The sequence below is a fragment of the Cololabis saira genome, chromosome 16, assembly GCF_033807715.1.
Source record: "Cololabis saira isolate AMF1-May2022 chromosome 16, fColSai1.1, whole genome shotgun sequence".
Lineage (NCBI taxonomy): Eukaryota > Metazoa > Chordata > Actinopteri > Beloniformes > Belonidae > Cololabis > Cololabis saira.
In genome coordinates, this window is record NC_084602.1 from 7,826,920 (window position 1) to 7,846,293 (window position 19,374).

At 41.1% G+C, this 19,374-nt stretch overlaps 1 protein-coding gene across 1 annotated transcript in view; it reads right to left on the reverse strand.

Moving 5' to 3' along the window:
- sfxn5a (sideroflexin 5a) overlaps nt 1–19,374 on the reverse strand; it is a 39,392-nt gene that overhangs the window by 8,321 nt on the left and 11,697 nt on the right. The window contains exons 3-12 of the mRNA XM_061743093.1: nt 18,769–18,846; nt 18,565–18,591; nt 17,413–17,467; nt 16,284–16,309; nt 16,110–16,163; nt 14,463–14,519; nt 12,441–12,506; nt 9,659–9,749; nt 6,713–6,828; nt 6,506–6,591 (exon numbers count right to left, since the gene is read on the reverse strand). Coding sequence (XP_061599077.1) covers nt 6,506–6,591; nt 6,713–6,828; nt 9,659–9,749; nt 12,441–12,506; nt 14,463–14,519; nt 16,110–16,163; nt 16,284–16,309; nt 17,413–17,467; nt 18,565–18,591; nt 18,769–18,846 — 656 coding nt within the window. The remainder of the gene's footprint in view (nt 1–6,505; nt 6,592–6,712; nt 6,829–9,658; nt 9,750–12,440; nt 12,507–14,462; nt 14,520–16,109; nt 16,164–16,283; nt 16,310–17,412; nt 17,468–18,564; nt 18,592–18,768; nt 18,847–19,374) is intronic.

A 19,374-nucleotide genomic window follows, 5' to 3' on the forward strand; every position in this document is an offset into this window, starting at 1 on the left:
GGATTCTGATTGGCTAGCATGACTTTATGCTTTTCGTTACACTGCCCCCTGCAGGTTTAGATGCTCATAGCACCTTAACAGTGTATTTATGCGGGTTCTTGTAAACAAGGATATTTTTCAAAATGTAGAGGGGGAAATATCCGTTTTTGCAAATACCCGGCTATGTGTAAACGTGGCCTCAGTATTCTTGTATTTCCTCGTCTCTTGAAGTCAAATACTTTACAAATGTATCATAAATGTTTAAGAATAATCACTGGTAGCAGTAAGAAGTGAAGTAATGATGAACTCTTCACAAATGTATCTCCAGAAGTCTCTGGTGCAGAATAGACTCGTATTCAGCGAGTGGGACAGTGAACTCAGCAGGAGCTTGAGAACCATCCGCCCCCCCCACTCCCCGACTCCCCCATAACAAGGAGAGCTGCTGCCTAATGAGGAAGCTCATTAACACATATAGCTGCCATGCTTTAATTAGGCTACACACACACACACACACACACACACGTTGGACAAGTGCATTTAAAGGGAAAAGTGGGGATGTATTCTGAGATGCTCAGCGCTGCCGTGGATCTGAACACGAGCGGGGGGTTCATGCAGCACCAGCTGCAGCTAAAACGCTCTCCGTTTCCTGGTTAACGACCGTGTTCTGGTCGGGGTTCATCTCCTAACAGGAACGTCCACCTGAACCGACACCGGTTTCCACCAGTTTCTCAAAAATACTAAATAATTGCTACGCCAACATTTGGAAATAGATGCGAGATGAAGCTGTAATCACCTGCTGGATCAGTGGTGCTGTTTGAGGACCAGAGCAAAGTTAAAGGTCTTCTTCTTCTGTTTCTCGTTAGAAGTTGAAGAGGTAAGAATAAAAACACAGCGCGGGAGAAATGTCATCTTGTTTCAGCCAGGATAAACGGGAAAGAGCGGAGCGGTGCTGCTACTGCTGCTGTGACAGTAGTTGTTACCATGGTAACAACTCCCCCTCCCAATGGCAGGAAGTGCCGTGTGGCTCTTAGTACGTCCCAATTATTGCATACTACTGATATTTACTCAACAGTGTGCCGAACTTAAGTATACTTTTTGAGTATATACTGTTTAGTATGGCATTTCGGACTCACCGAGACTGTTGGTGGCTACGTGAAAACCTGTGCATTTTCATTTTGTTAAAGGTCCAACCTGCTGATACTGATTTATTCATCTAGTAGCGGTCCTTCGGAGCGTCTTCCTGCCTGCTCAGGCCACGGTTTCTACCTGCATCGCCTGCAGGTTTAGTTCATTATCCTGCTCAGTGTTTATAGATAATATGTGAAGGATGTTATTGTTATTTGTTCCTGTCTTCTAAATCTGAGCTGAACTTAATTAACAAGGAACCACAGCAGAGGCTGCAGGATACGTTTTCAGCCTATCAATCTTTTGACACTTTTGATCATTGATCCACCACAATTTGTAATTTGCCTAAAACATTGTACAAATGACTTTATTTGGTATTTTGGAGTCACAATGAGCATCACTGGTCTGGTCTGAGTAGCCCTGCATCTACAGTGACAACACTCGAGGTGTCCTTGTCCGTCAGGACATACGGAGAGCAGATCCAATCAAGCATGGGTCTCTGAAGCATCAATGCTCAACGACCGGGACCATTAGCAAAAGTTACTAAATAAACTGGAAGGTTTGGGCAAGTGGGAAGTTTTCCACCACAGATAAAACGTTTGCAGTGAAACGGGTCAAAGCGAAGGCTGGTTAGATGAACAAGGTGCTGGATGTGTTTGGTGTTGCATCTTTGGGATGAATTACCACGGAAACTGCAGGTTAGGCCTTCACGTCCAACTTCAGCCTCTGACCTCTGGCCAAAATATCCCATAAACACACTCCTGAACATTGTGGAAAGCCTTGCAAGAAGAGTTAAAGGGCCGGTGTATAAAAACGTGCCATTTGAACTGGTTGAGTATTTACTTATTGCAAGGCATCTATGATGGAGATGAAGGAGAAGGGAGAGCAGCAGACGACCAAAGCAGCGTAAGAGCTGGACAACAGGGGGGCAGCAGATGGAGGGAGGGAACCCACGTGGTTTCTTCAAAGTTATGCAACTGAACAGCACGTCATATCTGCAGAACTTTATGAAATCATACTGCAGTTAGGGCTGGGTATCGATTCAAATGACAAGAATTGATTAGATTCTGATTCTTAAGATTCAGAATCGATTATCACGCTTTGATTCGATCCGATTCGATTCCGAATTCCGAATATTGATTTGGGTTAGTGATATTAAAAATGTTTTTTGGGCTGTTGCATGAATTATATTATATGAATTATATTATGCAACATATTAATACTAGTAATACATTGAGATTCAACAGCAAATATTGGCAGCTAATGATGCTGTAAGGACCAGAATGCTGATAGAACTGCTTTCAGAAACATCGTGGGTCAGAATTATCAAACAGATCCAGGGCAGCATATATGAAATCGGTTTCATTTTTTCCCATTCATAAAATTTGGTTTTTAGCATTTTATGCAAATGTAACCCCAAGACAGTATATAATGATATATAGACAAGTTATGCCATTATAACTGAAAACGTTAATGTTTTCATACTTTAAACATATTTAAAGGCAAAAACAAGGCACCAGTTATTCTGGTGTCCAACAAAACATTCCTTTTTTGGAGAGAAGGAACACCAAAAGTTGTAATGTAATGATGGAAAAAATTTTTTTTTTAAATATCGATCTTTAGACATATGAATCGATTTTTAGGAATTAATATGAGAATCGACTTAGAATCGGAAAATCGATCTTTTCAATACAGGCCTAACTGCAGTTGTAATAAACTCCACTTCAGTGTAACCACACCCCCTACGAGCATTTGAAACAACACTGAAACACCAGCTGAAGCGGACATGGCTCTGCAAACATGGAACTTTGGTCTAAAATTGAGATCATTTAGCAGATAAATTTAACCTATATGGGTGTGAATGAATACAGAACCTGCTGTCAGTGCGGTGAGCGTGTTCTCAGCAGCACAATCCATCATTGAGGGGCCTCACGGGGACCCGGCTCTGTTCGTCTCTGTCCCCTTGTTCTCGCTCCATTGAGAGCCAGTGAAGGCAAGCTGACATAAAGGATCGCTGAGCACTACTACTACTACTACGCCCTCACAACTTCCTGCACACACACACACACACACGCACACCCAAACACACACACCGTCCCTCCCTCTCCCCGCTCTGTCATTCAGCTGCCAGGAATCCCAAACACACCTGGGCAGCCGGCCGTGCCGCCCGGCCCGCCCACTAGAGCGGTCGGGACAAGTGCTGTCAGGAGAACGATGGCTGCATTCCTCTGCACACCTCTGGCACGGCCACGCCGTCCACCACAAGACATTCGGGTAAAACACTTCATTAAGACATCATTACAGTCACATCATAAAACTCTGTGCAGTGATGGCGAGCCGTCAGCAGAGAACGCAGCTTACCTGAGTCAGAGGTGTTCATATTTGCATAAATGCACTGTGCACTGCAAAAACTCAAAATCTTAACAAGATTATTTGTCTTATTTCTAGTTAAAATGTCTCATTTTTAGTCAAAGAAAATCTCATTACACTTAAAACAAGACTCATCGCTGGAAAAAACAACAATTTTCACCTGTTTCAAGTAGATTTTCACTTAAAATAAGTAGAAAAATCTGCCAGAGGAACAATATTTTTTTGCTTGTAATGAGAAGATGAATCTTGTCCCACTGGCAGATTTTTCTACTTATTTCAAGTGAAAATTTACTTGAAACAGGTGAAAATTGTCAAATAAGTTATTTTTCTGGTAATGACTCTTTTAAGTATAATGAGATTTTTTGACAAAAAATGAGACATTTTAACTAGAAATAAGACAAATATTCCTGGTAAGATTTTGAGTTTTTGCAGTGTGTCCCTTCCCTCTTACATAACACATGCTCACGAGCAAACAAATGTTTACTGCCAAACTAAACAAAGTAACAACCCAAGCGCGGTGTGCCACCAGCGAACCCAAAGCAACTTTACGCACCACATCACAAACCTGAACTGCAGGACACAAACAAGGCAAACGCGTAACTAGTCAACAGATGTCAAAAAGCTACCGAAATACACTTAAACTTTAACCGTTCCAACTAAACTATACAGCATAACCAGGAACAAAACCGACGACTCCCCCATTTTGTCATAACCTAGCCCATAGGCCATGACAAAAGGAGAAAACAACACAGCGAAAATAAATATATAGCATTTATTTTAAAGAAAAATACGGCAACACTAAATAAAATCAACTTGTGAAATGTGGCGCTTTTCCACTAGTACCTACTCAGCGCGACTCCACTCGCCCCAGTTTGGTTCTTTTCCACTAGGGGTCTAATGTGCTGAGTAGATACTTTTCTGTATCTATTCTGCCGAGGTTCTAAGCGGCTGAGTCGGCTGTATCTGACATCATCACACTACAGACCACCGATTGGTCGGGGGGTTGGAGTCAGACGTCTGAGTCAGGAGGAGGAAATCAGAGAAAGAGCAACTCTGACGGATTCTTGTTATTTTATTCGACCAGCAATGGCAGCAGAAGTCTGTTTCATGATCCAACTCTGAGGTGCAGATGTTCATAAACCTGGTGCTGAGGAGAGAATTAAAAAGGGATCTAGACGGGCGATAAGGAACGACCAGATCTACCAGGAGCTCTGTCTCTTCATAGCTGCTCACGGCTCCAGCTGACTTTTCAGCAGCACCGAGACAAAGTAACAAAAAAAAAGCGTTGCCGCTTGAAGCTTCTCTTACTCTCATTTTTTAACTTGATATGGAAGACAAGCCACAGATCCAGCAGCACATCTATCATCTCCTCCAGGTTCTACATCTTTAGTGTTGTTGTCTTCTTCGTTTAGATCACACAATCAAATACGTCACAGCAGCTTCTCTCCAACCTCCTACTTCTCATCTGGGTATTGAAAACCAACGAGGGCAAGGCGAGTCGAGTCGTGCTGAATAGGTACTAGTGGAAAAGCACCATTAGTGTGTGAATGTGGAAAATGTGTGGTGCGTGTTGTTAAGCAAAATAAAATCTAAACCAAGCAAATGAATAGGGCTGGCAGGGAAGAGAGCGCCTCACTGAAGACAGGGAGGTCTTATAGACTGGACCACTGGGCCGAGGTTTCTCCGAATCAACCAATCAGCTCATCTCACATCAGACTCCTCAAAGACAAGATAGAGAGAAAGTTAGGCACTCTTTATTTACTGGTTTTATATATTTATTTTGTTTATGGTTGGTTGAAGTATGTTTGTATATAAGTATATAAGTATATATGTATATATATATGTATATATATATATATATATATATATATATATATATATATATATGTTACGGTTAATGTAGAAAAACGGCTATTTTGCAAAATAATGTGCAAAATAACCGGCAGAGCGGCTAATGTAGAAAAACAGCAGTAGCCGGTTAATTCTGTGGATGTGTCAGACCCGACACTTTTTCGGGGAGTGTAACCTTAGGCTTCTTCAACAGCCATAAATAACCTTGTCAACAACAAGCATGTGCAGCATATGGGCTTCTTCAATTGGCTGCGTTACGCACCAACTGCACTGATTGGAGACTGTAAGTGACTGGTTTGAAGCGCAAATTTCATCCATTCAACTGAACTGTAGGCTATTCTGTGGTAACTGGACTCTATCGACCAAATGAATTACTTTTGCTTCGTTTGTTTTGGTTTCATCAATTTGTGCAAATGGAGGAGGAGGACAGACCTCCTCTCATCATGCGTGCGATTTGGGTTTGCGCGATTCAGGTTTCGGAGCGCACCTTCCATGAGAGAGACGCAACAACTGTTTGTCTGTTTTGGAGGTGCAAAGAGAAGGTGGGAATAGATCTTTCCTCACAAAGACTGTCACACTGGATGTTTGCGAGTACATTTCCCAGCCCTATAAGGCTGGTAGAGGTGTGCCCAAATTCAGAGCGCACTCCACTGCGCTTTGCCACCTCGGTGGCGCTCTAGTCTGGGGTGCCAATGACGTGATCTGTAGTTTGCATTATTCGTTTTGGAATACTCTATTGAGGAATATACTGCATGGGATTTGGACTCAGAATAATTGCTATAATTGCCACGGCATAATTGCCACGGAGAGCTCAAACCTTCGTCTTTCGTGTAAATGTTTTTTTTTTTTTATTAAACTGTTAGGGATTCCAATCCCTACTAATCTGCTGGCATCAACAGCATGAGTGCATGAAACAGACAGACCTGAGCTCCACAGCAGTCACAACCCAGTCCAACTCTGGAGGAGGAGAACTTACTTTACTCTTTTATAATATTCTCTGCCTTCTTTAACTAGTTTCTGTGTTATTCACCAAGTTATACTTTTGTCTTTACAGCTGCAACTTCCACAGCACCAGCGTACTTTCAGAGAAGCGACACCCTAACAATAACAGCGCAAATGTAAAACACAGGAGAGGTAAAAACAGATGAAAAGGCCAGCATAGCAGTGAATGGTGTCTTACTTCTCTAGAGCAGCCATGATCAGTGGAGGAAGCACCAGGATGGGCATGGGCAGGACCACTCTGGTCAGGGCCGTCTCCAAAAGTGCCTGTCACAAAAAAATCGCTTTTTCAAATTAAAAATTTAGACTATGAGGGATTTCTGAAATATTACAAATATTACTCTACTGATCGGTAACAGCAGTACTGTGCAGATAAATGGGGACATACATGCCTGGCAGCCACTCTGGATGTTCCCACCACGTTGCCGTTGTCGTCGAGAACGCTGATGCCGTCCGACAGCTCAGAGTGTCTCATGAGCACCACGTTGCAGACGTTTGCTGTCGCTGTGAAAAACAAAAACACCTTTTAAAATATGAGCAACTCTGTCGGAAGACAGCGATATGGAGCAAGTAAACTGGGTTTCACTGATTGTTAAACACACTGGAATTGTCAGCGTTTCTGTTCAGGCGCTACCTCATCCCTTCATATTCCAACTTTTCAGACTGTTTCCAACATGAGCTTGATAGATATTTTGTTTCTTTTAGAACAGACTCAAAAGATTTAGACAGGCTGCTATAAGTTTTGCATGTAGATGCACCAAGTGGCGTGAAAATATCTGAATTTAATAAACTATTTTTTGTGTCATCAAATTTCCTGTGGCAGTAAAAAAAAAAAAATCACGACTACAGTTTTAGAAAACAGAGTTGTATTCTGGTGAGCTGATGGATTGGATGATGTCAGTGAAGATCTAATTCAGGGGAAACACCAGTACATTAGATTTAATGTGATTTGGCTCAAAATAATTTAGAAACATCCACCGATAGGTAGTCAGACTCCAGGAATAGAAAAGACACAGACACAAACCTCTGGTTCAGGTTCATATGAAGTTTAGCTAATACAACAATCAAAGAAGTCAGAGCACTGACCCCTGTGGCCTCCCAAAGGTAAAAGGAGCAATGAGTTGCTCTTTACATTTAAACCAGGAGTCATTTAAGGATTCACTAATTTGCCCAACAGCACACAACACAGTATTGTTTTATCGCCAACTCCTCTACACACCAAACCCCCACCATTACACCCACTTCATTATATGTTGTGTACAACATATTAAACTGCTGTTTACAACATATTAAACTGTTGTTTACAACATATTAAACTGTTGTGTAAAACATATTAAACTTTTGTGTAAAACATATTAAACTGCTGTTTAAAACATTAAACTGTTGTTCACAACAGGAGGTAACAACAGCATACTTAACAATGGCTCATGTTGGGGAATTGCAACAAAGTGGAGATTTGATGCAACGCGTTGGGTTCCAGATTTTATTCTAGTAAATCTACATTTTAAACTCATCTGAAATGACCCACATTGTGAAACACAATTGCCTCCCATCAAGAAGGTTCATGGTTTAAATCTCGCCGGGGTCCTTCATGCTGCATGCTTTCTGCGTAAAATGCCTTGAGATAACTTTATAGTGAATTAAAAGGATACAAGTAAAGGGAATTAAAGTAATTTAGTATTATTTTAAGAACTTTGCATCAAATAACTGGAAATGCGTCTCTCTGAAAAGCACAGAGCCCTGCTGGTTGTACTCACAGACGAACAGAAGTACACAACTGCCACGCCACAAGTCCCAAAACTAAATATCTAAGTGCGACTTTAAAAACAGACAAATTAGCTACAGACCGAGGTAGCTGGCAGGTTGACAAACAACAGCGGGCTTCTCTGATTTATTCACGAATTTCAAAATGAAGACAAAAGTATGCTAATGTGGACGGACCTTTCCTTTTGACTCTAATGGGAATAAGAAAAACTCATTTTAGAGCGTTTAGTGGTGGCGCCCCGAGCCTTTTTAATTTAAGACAACAGCGTTCAAAGTTATCTTTCCTGAGGCCCGCAGGGACGGCGCGTTGCTTTGTGACGGGAATTTAATTGTCTGAGCAAACAACTCTTTCTACCTACAAGGGATTTCTTTTTAATCCAGACCAATTAATAAAGGACCAGATTATGATTTTGGCAAGGAATGACAAAAACTCCAGCAGAAAGATCTAACTCCTAAAACCGTGTTTGTAATTATGAATGCATCGTAGATGAATGTAAAATCTGCTCAGCTTAATGTTAAAATAACTGGATGCACTTTGTAATTATTTAAAATAATTACATGCATGTACACTAATTGTAGCTGATAACTAGCAGTGTATTCATGGATATGCAACCAAGAATTTTCCACACAATTAATTCCTAAATATCACAAATAATGAGAATTATTTTCTACAACAAACAAATAAATTAAATCAAAAATAAATAAATTATACCCACAAATTTCTGCCCTCAAGTCTTCATAATTTAATTGAGTGACAGTCCGCTGCTTGATTAGGTTATTACAAATAAATCGAGCCTTAAGTAAGCAAACAAAATCAAAATGGGTGAAAATTCAAACAGCACTTTGCTTTCCCTCACTTCAATTAGCCATTTTAATTACCTTTTACGGGGCCATACACAAACAACAACAGCAACAACAAAGCACAAACTGAAATCAGGTAAATGAGGCCTTGACATAGACGCCACTTTAGGGGTAATTATCCAATTTGTTTGCAGCAGCAGAGTTCCAGCGAGCAGCCAATTACCAGGCAAAGGCTGCGCACTAGAAACCTGTTGATTTAATTAGAGGAGCCGCCATGGAAGCGAACGGGAGGTGGGAGGACAGGCAAACAATTTAATTATGAGCCAGCAGCCCCGGGGCATTGTGGGACACGGGTCTATACCCCTGGGTGTGACTGTGTTTGCAGGAGCGGTGCATGAAAATCAGCTTTGTGGCTCCACACACATCTGACAAAGCATGTTCTCAGCATGTCTCCAATGCTGCAGAGACACAAAAAAAAGACTGAGGGAGAAGGATGAAACAAAACTGCTGGGTTCTTGGTTTTCACACAGAGATTTATTATGATCACAGCACACTAATAAGAGGTATTTACAACCCCGAGGATCAGAATGAGTTTGGAGAACCCACGATGGAACCGTCCAGGCTGATGCATCGAGAACAATTAGAACCCGTGTCCTTTTCAGAACGATACTCGTCCACAAATGTCCCATAATGCATCTGGAGTGGCAGCTCAACGTGCATCTAATCAAAGTTAACATTGCTGATGTGTCACTGAGCTTTTCCAACTTACCCACAGCAGGGAAGGGAATGAACCTCTGCACCAAAAGCCTGGTGGTTGGACTGAAGCGGCTCGCTTTCCGGGTCAAAACGTTCAGCCCGACCTGAAAGTAAACACAGGTCTGATACGTTAGACGTGATACCAGTAGGAGACAGGCAGCGGAAATTAGGAAACCTTCCTGCGTCAGAAATAGAACTGGATGCAACGTCTGTAAACTCATAACTGAATCATGTTGTATTTCAATACTAAAAGGTTGTAGTGAGTGGGGTTTAAGTGCTGAGCTAGCCCAGCAACACACGGCTTCAGCCCGCCGCCCTCCCCCGCCCCGCAGGGGGTCGTCACCAGAATGGACGTTTAATTGGAGAGCTCCTGCCCCCCCCCGCCGGCCTGCCGTTCCTCCCTCCAGACGCCCCACCACTTTTTTCTGTTCTCGCCGTCATTGTCAGGACTGAGCCCATCAGCCGGATGGAGCCCAGCAGGACCAGTAATTGGCTCGCTTTGAGGTCCCCGTCGGCGCTCAGAGTTATGTCAGGCAGGTGTGTGAACGCGCCTTCTAATCCCACGACATCCCAGACAGTGATGACTAAGTAACAGGGTGTTAGTAAATGGATTACGCTGATGTTCAGCTTCTCCAAATCTAAACGTCAAAACCGTTAAATATTTAAGGCCGCATGTAAAAAGCAATTTAGACAACATAAGTGCAACTCTGAAGCAACGTGAATTGCGTTTTCCTGCTGCGGTGGTTGACTTCGTACGTCTCGAGCAGGCACGTATGTAGCCACACTTTTCCATGAGCACCACCACCACAACAGCCAGCTGAAGCACAAACTCTCAACTCGTATGGTGGCAGCCACCGCGTTCAAGTGGCAGGATGCCCTGGCTGCTCGTCACAACGCACCTTTCTTCATCACTAAATCACACTATTTTTGAGTATTAGGGCCATGCAGGAGAAAAAATATTTGAGAGAAAAAGATTTTTTTTTATAGTGCACTTTGAGAAAAAAGTCGAAATGTCGAGAAAAAAGTCGAATTGTCGAGATTAATGTTGAAATACAATTTGGTGAATAAAGTGTAAATGTCCATCGGCCCATCAAATCCAGTTAAGAGAGCGACTGACAGCTCTGCAGCAGCAGCCGTAACTAACTAACTAACTTACATCCTGGAGTGGAACGTTAAGGGTACGTTTCTGAAGTTATGCAACTGCATATGTGTGATATGTGTTTCTAATCAATATCGTAAAAAGCCAATTCCTGTATTCTGAACCTTGTTGTTCAACTATATTAGGAAATTTTGACTTTTTTCTCAACATTTCGACTTTTTTCTCGAGATTGTACTTCAACATTAATCTCGACATTTCGACTTTTTTCTCGACATTTTGACTTTTTTCTCGAAGTGCATAATGAAAAAAAGTCTTCTTCCTCTAAAATATTATTTTTATTTTTCTCCTGCCTGGACCTAATACTATTCCGTAATTTCCTTACCGATAGCAGTGGATACACTTTAATACACATCCATCCTCCTGCACGGTTTCATCTTTCCACTAATCTTTCCACTGAGCAGCGCAGCAACCTGGGCGATCTGTCATTCAGGTGGAAGGAAGGGTTGGGGGGGACAAAACCGCCAATACAATTTTAAATGTTAAATGTTAAATGTTGCAGAAATTGGTTTCCTCACAATGTTGGCATTTCAGAGATTTCAGAGAAGTTGTAGAAATGAGCGAAGAAAAGAGACGGAAACTAACTTCCATCTTAGCAGCTGAGGTGTAGTTTAGTAAATCTGCTTTTTACCTTCCACCTTCGTTACCATTGCATTTTAACTTTAATTACAGTCTTTTGCTTATTTTAGCAATTTCCAAAGGTTTTTTTTTTCCTCAAATTGATAAAAACCTTAATGTTCATTAAAATAGTTTGTCACCCCCAAGAAGACGATAGCTACCAGAATATCTGCAGATCTTTGAGAGCACGTAGATGAAGATGTACAACACCTTCATTCATCTGGGATCTAATGAATTAACAGGTTTTAATGACATTTTAAAGTTTTAAAAAGTCATTAATATACTGTAATTGTTTTCGCTGTTAGGGACCAGCGGGACACATCTCCTTGTTTTATTTAGTTTGTAAAAAGATACTTGGTTTTGTAGAGTCCACATCAAGACGAATACACACACACACGTGCCTTTAGCTGGTAGGTTATTACATTATAATTAAAAACAGAACCTACTCAATTTTAATTACACTTTTAAGCTGTGTAATTTGCTTCAAAAGGGTGCGATTGTGCAGCATGTCCTTGTGTTTTAGTTCTTTCCCGTTCCCCAGCTGCCGTGAGTGTGTGCACCTGTGTCTCAGCAGCCCTTGGGTGTAGATCTTGTCTTGACTTCCCCTCGCTCCCTGCTGGTCGTTACTGTTTTCCCATGACTGTTTCATGCCATGGTTACCATTTTGTTCCCGTACTCCCTCCTGGCTCTGTCTAGTTCTGGCTTTTTGCTTTTGCTTAATCGTGACAGAACAGTCGAGCCGGGAGGAAGGGAAAGACATGACAAGATATAGTCACAGGGCTGACGAGACACGGGTGCAAACAATCGGGGCAGATAGGAACAAGGGAGGACAGAACAGACCTAAAACACGAGGATGTAGGCTTTCAAAATAAAACAGTATACCATGGACAGATTGAAGAAGTGGCTGACACTGAGAAATCCTACCAGCGGCTGGGAAACGCTGGTGTGAAGGGAAGCACGGAGGCAATGATGGGGACATCTTGCCTTTTACAGTAACAACAGAAGTATGACGGGAACTCACAGCAATGGACACTGCACTGGTCACTGCTCCGGTGTAGCCCTGGATGAATCTGGAGACGGGGGCCGGCTGCAAGACAAGAGATTAATAACTCCACTTATAGAACGGCTCATGAAAACAATAGTTAATTCTCTCTTAAAAAAGATCTATATTTAAAACAAGTCTTAAGTATACCGACATGTCTTTATGTCACAGAGTAAACAGAAAACATTGACTACGTTTACATGCAGTCAAAATATATTCCGTTTGGCGTTTACATGATCGAATATTCGGGTTCTAAAAGGAGTAACCCAGGGGTCATATTCTGGTTTTTAAAAACCCAAATATGAGCAAATTCCAGTTATTCAAAGGGGTTATTGGTGTTTACATGGCCGTGCAAAACCGGGTTATTGCTTATATTGCTAATATTGACTGCATGTAAACGCAGTCTCTGAAACTCAGTTTGTGTTCAAAGACACCCTGGACAGCAGCTTTGCAGATCTCTCAGGTGAATTTAATCTCCCGCCTTCTCATCTCTTTCGATACTTTCAGATTAGACACTGCGCTAAAGCTTTGTTTCCAGTTTTTCCATCCTCTCCGCCGACTCTACAGTGGGAGGTGCTTTTAAACCACGATCCACTTCAAAAATCACTGATCTTTAAGGTTTACGATGACCTTCTGTCTTTCGATCTCTCTCCAGTTATTAGAGTTAGGGCTGCCTGGGAAGATGAACTGGATCTAAACTTGGAGGATGACTGGTGGGACGCTGCTCTTAAAAAAATTTACACAAGTTCATCCTGCGCTCGTCTTACACTTATACAGTTTAAAGTACTGTTTAGAGTCCACTTTTCTAAAGCTCGACTCTCACAGATCTATCCCAGTGTCACTGACGAATGCGACAAATGTCATGCCTCGTCCTGCAATTTAACCCAAATGTTTTACTCTTGCCCACTACTTTCTCGCTTTTGGTCGAATTATTTTGACACCATGTCAAAAACACTCTGGGTGAATATAAAAGTCTCCCCCCATGTTGCTATATTCGGGCTCCCAGAGGACCATGGCCGGTTTACTTCAAATCAAATAGACATTCTGGCTTTTACTTCCTTACTGGCAAGACGCCACCTTCTTCTCCACTGAAAGTCGACTAAGGCTCCTTCTAGTACCCAGTGGCTCAACGACACCATGTTTTTTCTGAAGCTGGAAAAGATTAGATATGCACTGAAGGGTAGTTGTAAGAAATTTTATAATAAGTGGCTTCCCTTTCTTACATTCTTCCACTCTCTCCAGTCCCTGCCTCCTGATTGACGGATCCCCCCCCCCTCCCTCTCTTCTTTCATTCCTCTCTTTCTTCCTCATTATTATTTATTTATTTACTTTTCCTTTGTTTTGGGGGTTTGTTTTTCTTTTTTTTTTCTCTCCCCCTTTTTATTCATCTATTTTTTAATTTATACTGTGCAGCTTTGATACTTAAATATTACTTAGAATAATTTCCATTTATTTGTCATTATTTTGTGTGGATTTTTTTGTTCTGTTGAATAAAAAAAAAAAAAACATCCTAGGAGGTAGACTGTATGTTCTGTATGTTGTATGACTGTATGTTCTACTGTGCCTTACCCCCTAATAAAAATATTAAACTAAAGAAACCCTGGACAGATGTGTTGATGTCCCTAGTCACGTATCAAAACTTTTTTCTTGGTTGTTTCGCCATAGTTTCCATCACAGGCGTCTTTATTTAGTTAATTTCTAGTGCGGTATCGTTGTAGGTGCTATGCCGGACATGGACCAGTCAGAGCAAAGGAAAGTTGTCTCAGAAAGCTATAAATAAGCAGGTTAAAGGTGGTTATAAGACCGTCTCCAAGCAGCTTCCTGTTCCTGACACTCAACCAGCAAATATGAAAACGTAGAGGGTCCATGGGACTGTGTCCATCCTCCCAGGACCACGACCAGGACGGCAAGGAGAAATCAATCAGCTGGATATTTCACACTTGCAACAAATCTGTCCACATGTGTTGAGAAGTGCCGGTCTCTCCGGTCCAGCAGCGCTACCTTGGAGGCGTTGCGGTTGCAGTAGTTCACGCAGGCGTTGTGACTCTGGTTCAACCACTGAAAGAAGGGAACAGGGTGGAGATAAGGTCAGATCAGGGGTAATTGTGCTTGTAACTTCTCACAGAAGTGTTCCAGTACAGCCCATACCTGTCAAGTCTCCCGTTTTTGCCGGGAAACGTATTTTACCCCTCTTTCCCGCCGTCCTCCCGTATTAGTATTTTCCCGTAAATTTCCCGTTTTATAATATAATAATTTTTAAACTGCAAACAGAATTGTCACCAGCCTCGCGAGAACTGCCCCCTGCTGTAGCCTGGGGGGCAGTTCTCGCGAGGTTAGTGGTCAAATCAGAGAGATGGATAGATGGAAGATGTTTCTGCCCAAAAAGCGAAGACTTCGTGTTAATATCTCTAAAAATGGGAAACTGAATTTACTTTCCTAAAGATGAGCAGGACGGGGCTCAGAAACATGCGTCTGTGTTGTCATTAATGCCAGAGAGCCACATGAGTGAAAAAGACAGATTAAAAGAAAATGTAAATGTTTCACTTGAAGACAACCAATGTGTATATAAACTGAAAATGTAAAAAAATAAAAATAAATGTGCTTTAATTCCCATATGTGTTTTCATTTAGGCTCTATTATAGGAATTACATACATAGGAAGTACACAGCATTTTAGTGTTAACAAAGGTCATCCTATCAGGCTACAAGCACATAATTGTAGTTTATAAGTGGTTGACAGGTAGTTATTTTGGATTTCTCCTAAATCTGTCTTAAAATGTAAGATACTGGACTTCGGTTGGGCTGGTGGGACAGTGGAAAATTTCCCATATTTTTAAATCCAAAACTTTACAGGTATGGTACAGGCCCATTTAGTGTGTTTCTATGAGAATCGCCTCTATGGATTTTGAGGGCCTCCGACACAGCGGCGACATTTTCTGATGCTATTTTACATAAAATGATGCATTTTAATGGTATTTCTGACTCTCATTACCATATTTGTGGAAGAAGAAAATCATGACAGTTGACATGTCCAGTAGGGGAATAACTGAGCAACGAATACTGTCTGTGTGAAACCGCAGGGACCGAACCATTTTACATAAATGATGTTTCCAAAACAAATAAAGCTGTTGTTAACAGGACATGGAAAATAAAAAAAATGTGTGATTATATCTTAGTTAATAACTTAGTGTTGTTATTTTTTCTGTCTTACTATTTCATCATCATTGGCCCCCCTCAATCACGGGCCCCTAGAATCCGTCTCCTTTAACCCCCCCCCCACCTTTTAGACGCCACAGACAATAGTAAACATGTAGAGAGATCACTATTTTAAAAATGACACCCTAGGAATTAATTGTTCGCTCTTGGAGAACAAATATCTGATCAAATACTAAGGGTTAAGCTCCACTTACTGTTTAACTCTCACTCTTATTGTGCAAATTAAACAGAAACGGTCCGACATGCGTAGTTTAATATGATCTATTTATCCTTTGGGGAGTTTTTGGGAGTCTTGGATTTGAGTGGTTGCCAGGACGACAGGTAGAGGAATTGTAGAGAAAGCTACCGTTCAGAGAAATGTTAATTAAAGTGTGCCAAGTTTTTTAATAGAAGACTATAGTCACGTGAGGATCATGTGGGGAGCATGAGTTACCTGCCAGAAGACGGTTGACAACAGCGTTTGATTCGGGAGGAGGAGGCCGACAACCTGCAGGGAGGAGAAGAGAAAACAGAGAATCCTCTTCAGGCCGGTGAAGACTGTCCAACAAGACTCTCTGTGTCTCGTACGTTATGATGAATGTTGTATGACGACTAGTAAAAGTCCTACCACTGGCGTGCCAAACGGGATAAAACCTGGGGAAACAAAGTCACGATTATATCGCATGCATTTTACTGTTCGGCTTCACTTTTTTATAGCTATCATTATAGCTATAAAATATAGCTCTCAGAGGTAATTTTTCACTATATAGACAAACTATGGTAAAAGAATGGTGATGTACAGAGCTACGTCTGCATGGAACCCTCTTCCCAAACACTTTAAGCAAACTATTAACATAAAATAATTCAAATTGTTAGTAAAGAAACATCTCTTGAATAGATACATATAAAACTTATTTAATTATTATTAAATAAATAAATAATGTAGATAGTATATGGGTATGTGTATATATATATATATATATATATATATATATATATATATATATATATATATATATATATATATATAAATGAATATTTATTAAAAATGGTTATTGGTGCAAACTATGATAACTATACATTGCTTGAATTTGTTTGGTATAAAATGTATGAATATGTATTGTTTTTATTTATATCTAAATGTTAAACGGAATTACTTTTTATTTTTTCTTTATTTTCTGTTTTTCCTTTCTTTTTCATATGCTACCTCTTTAGGTTTGCTTTAAATTTTTTGTTGTAATATACTTTGTATTATGTGTCGGACCCCAGGAAGAATTAATAGTTTTGTAGTAACAGTTTTGCTGTAGCTAATGGGGATCCAAATAAAACTATCTTTATAACATCGATAGCCGCTTTCTTCAAAACTGCCCCATTCTTCTTAGGAGTTCATTTCTCTTTCTCTTGACAACGGCGCTAGTCTGCGCGGCCCAGAATGATCCGCACATCCTGGCACTTATTCCCATTTTTCTGACACGTGTATGTTGGTCCTATCAAGCTAATTGCGGCCGTCTTTTCCCCTCTTCCCGCTGACGCGCACCTCACGCAGGAACGGGCTTTAAAATAAGGCCGAACCGGAGTGTCACGGCAGGAGAGAGGTTTTAATCAGCCCCCAGCCGAGTGTGACCTTTCCCAGGCCGAGACAACCCGAGGAGCCCCACCGAGCCGTGACAGTTCCCAGGGCGGTGACGCTCCCGTGTTGGACCACATAACAAGCCCCTCGGCCCCACATCCCACGAGATGTCCACACCCAGCTCTACCTGACATCCGAAAGGGCATGGGGATCTTCTCCTCCGTGTCGGGGTGGATGACGGCCTGTAATAACATAGCAATGGTTGAAATCAGACCATAATTAGACGTTTATTAGGCAATTCGGGAAAGTAGAGTTGTTGGAATTAATATCGCCGTCATTACCGTCAAACATGGCACCGGAAACGAGCCGAAGTGGCTGAAGGAGGTAACTGTTACCAGTTTAACTGATTCAGATCAGTAAAACCAGCAGCTACATTTCGGTCAAAACAGATTAGATCTGTCCACGTCTCGACATAGTTGTTATTTTTTAACAACTTCTGCTTTTTATTATTTTACCTCTTTTCTTATCATTTTATTTCATTCTATTTATTATTTAAGCGTACTCTTAAATTAAATATTTATGATTTTCAAAAAACCAGTGGTTACACTAGTGATGGATAAGCCCTGAATGCAGGCATTGTGACGTAGAATTGTCAAATTGGTTTAATTCACCGCACAAATCGGCACAGATTACTTTTGTAATACAGTATTTGTCTGGTCTTTGTACGTTTGACCATATAGAAACGTAATTCTCCTCAGTTGTGTGAAATAAGACCTGGAAACAGGCATTGTGGCATAGAATTGTCAAATTGGTTTAATTCACCGTAGGAATTGTTACAGATTACTTTTGTAATACTGTATTTGACCCGGTCTTTGTATGTTTGAGCATATAGAAACGTAATTCTTGCCATTGTAAGAATGAGATGTACCTGCTGTACTCTACTGCCCTTACTTTTTAACAACTTGTGCTTTTTATTATTTTACCTCTTTTCTTATCATTTTATTTGTTATTTACTGTTTAATTTGTCTTGCTGCTTTTAATGTTGATGTAAAACACTTTGAATTACCTTGTGTTGAATTGTGCTATACAAATAAACTTGCCTTGCATCTGAACACCTGACCACGTGTCTACGGGAGAATCGAACAATAACGGTTGAGATCTGTTAAGTTCAATGAAGGGTGTTGTCCACCTCCACCTGTCCTTCGGAGCTACAGCGTCAGTTTGGTTGATCTTTTCACCGGCACCACGTCACATCCATCAGATCCTAGCGATCGGGGTCCCAGCCGGGCGAGTCTGCGGGTTAGTGTTGATGCAGAGGAACGGCACATCAAAGTCTTACCTGCTTTATTTTCTGGGCCGTCCAAAGCTGTGGAAATCAGAAGAAAAACGTCTTTCAGATGTGGTTTTTAAGCTACACAGGGACACTTAACACATGCCTTTGCTATGTGTTTGGATTTCATCAGATGGACAGACACACGCTTTAGTGTCTGTTATGCTCCGCTGAGACCAGGGAGACTCACTGAGCTGATCTTAGAGAGTTTACCTGAGCATCTGTTACTCCTGGAGGCAACGTTCCCCGTCTGAAACGGTCAAGCAGCTCCACGCACTCCTGCAGCCGTTTCTGACGCCACAGAAAACAGAGGACACAGGGAACAGTAACGTTAGAACCATAACATTTTAGCTGATTCCTTTTAGTCTTTCTTGTATACACTTGTTTTAACTAGCTGTTCTTGTTGTTTTAACCCAGGTCTTGTTGTTTTAAGTTGTTCTTATGTTTGTTTTAGCAGGTCTTGCTTTCTAGACCTACTTTTAGGATTTTATGTTATACTTTTATACTCTTTTAGTGTGTATTTTAACCTCATAGCCTATCTTATCCTGCTTTCTTGTAGCTTTTAGCTCCAGTGATTATTCATGGGGAGCCTCCATGCAGGGAATAATTAGTTTTATGTTTTGCTATTGTTTGTTTGTTTGTATGTAGGACAGGCATTAATATAAGCACTATGCTTCTGCCTGTGCCTTTTCAGTCACTATTTTGCAATAATGTTTGTGTTCAATGTTTGTAGAGTGATGTGACTGAATAAAGAATTTCAATCAATCAATCAATATATGCATGAAAAGCGCTATATAAATAATTGATAATTGATTTGAT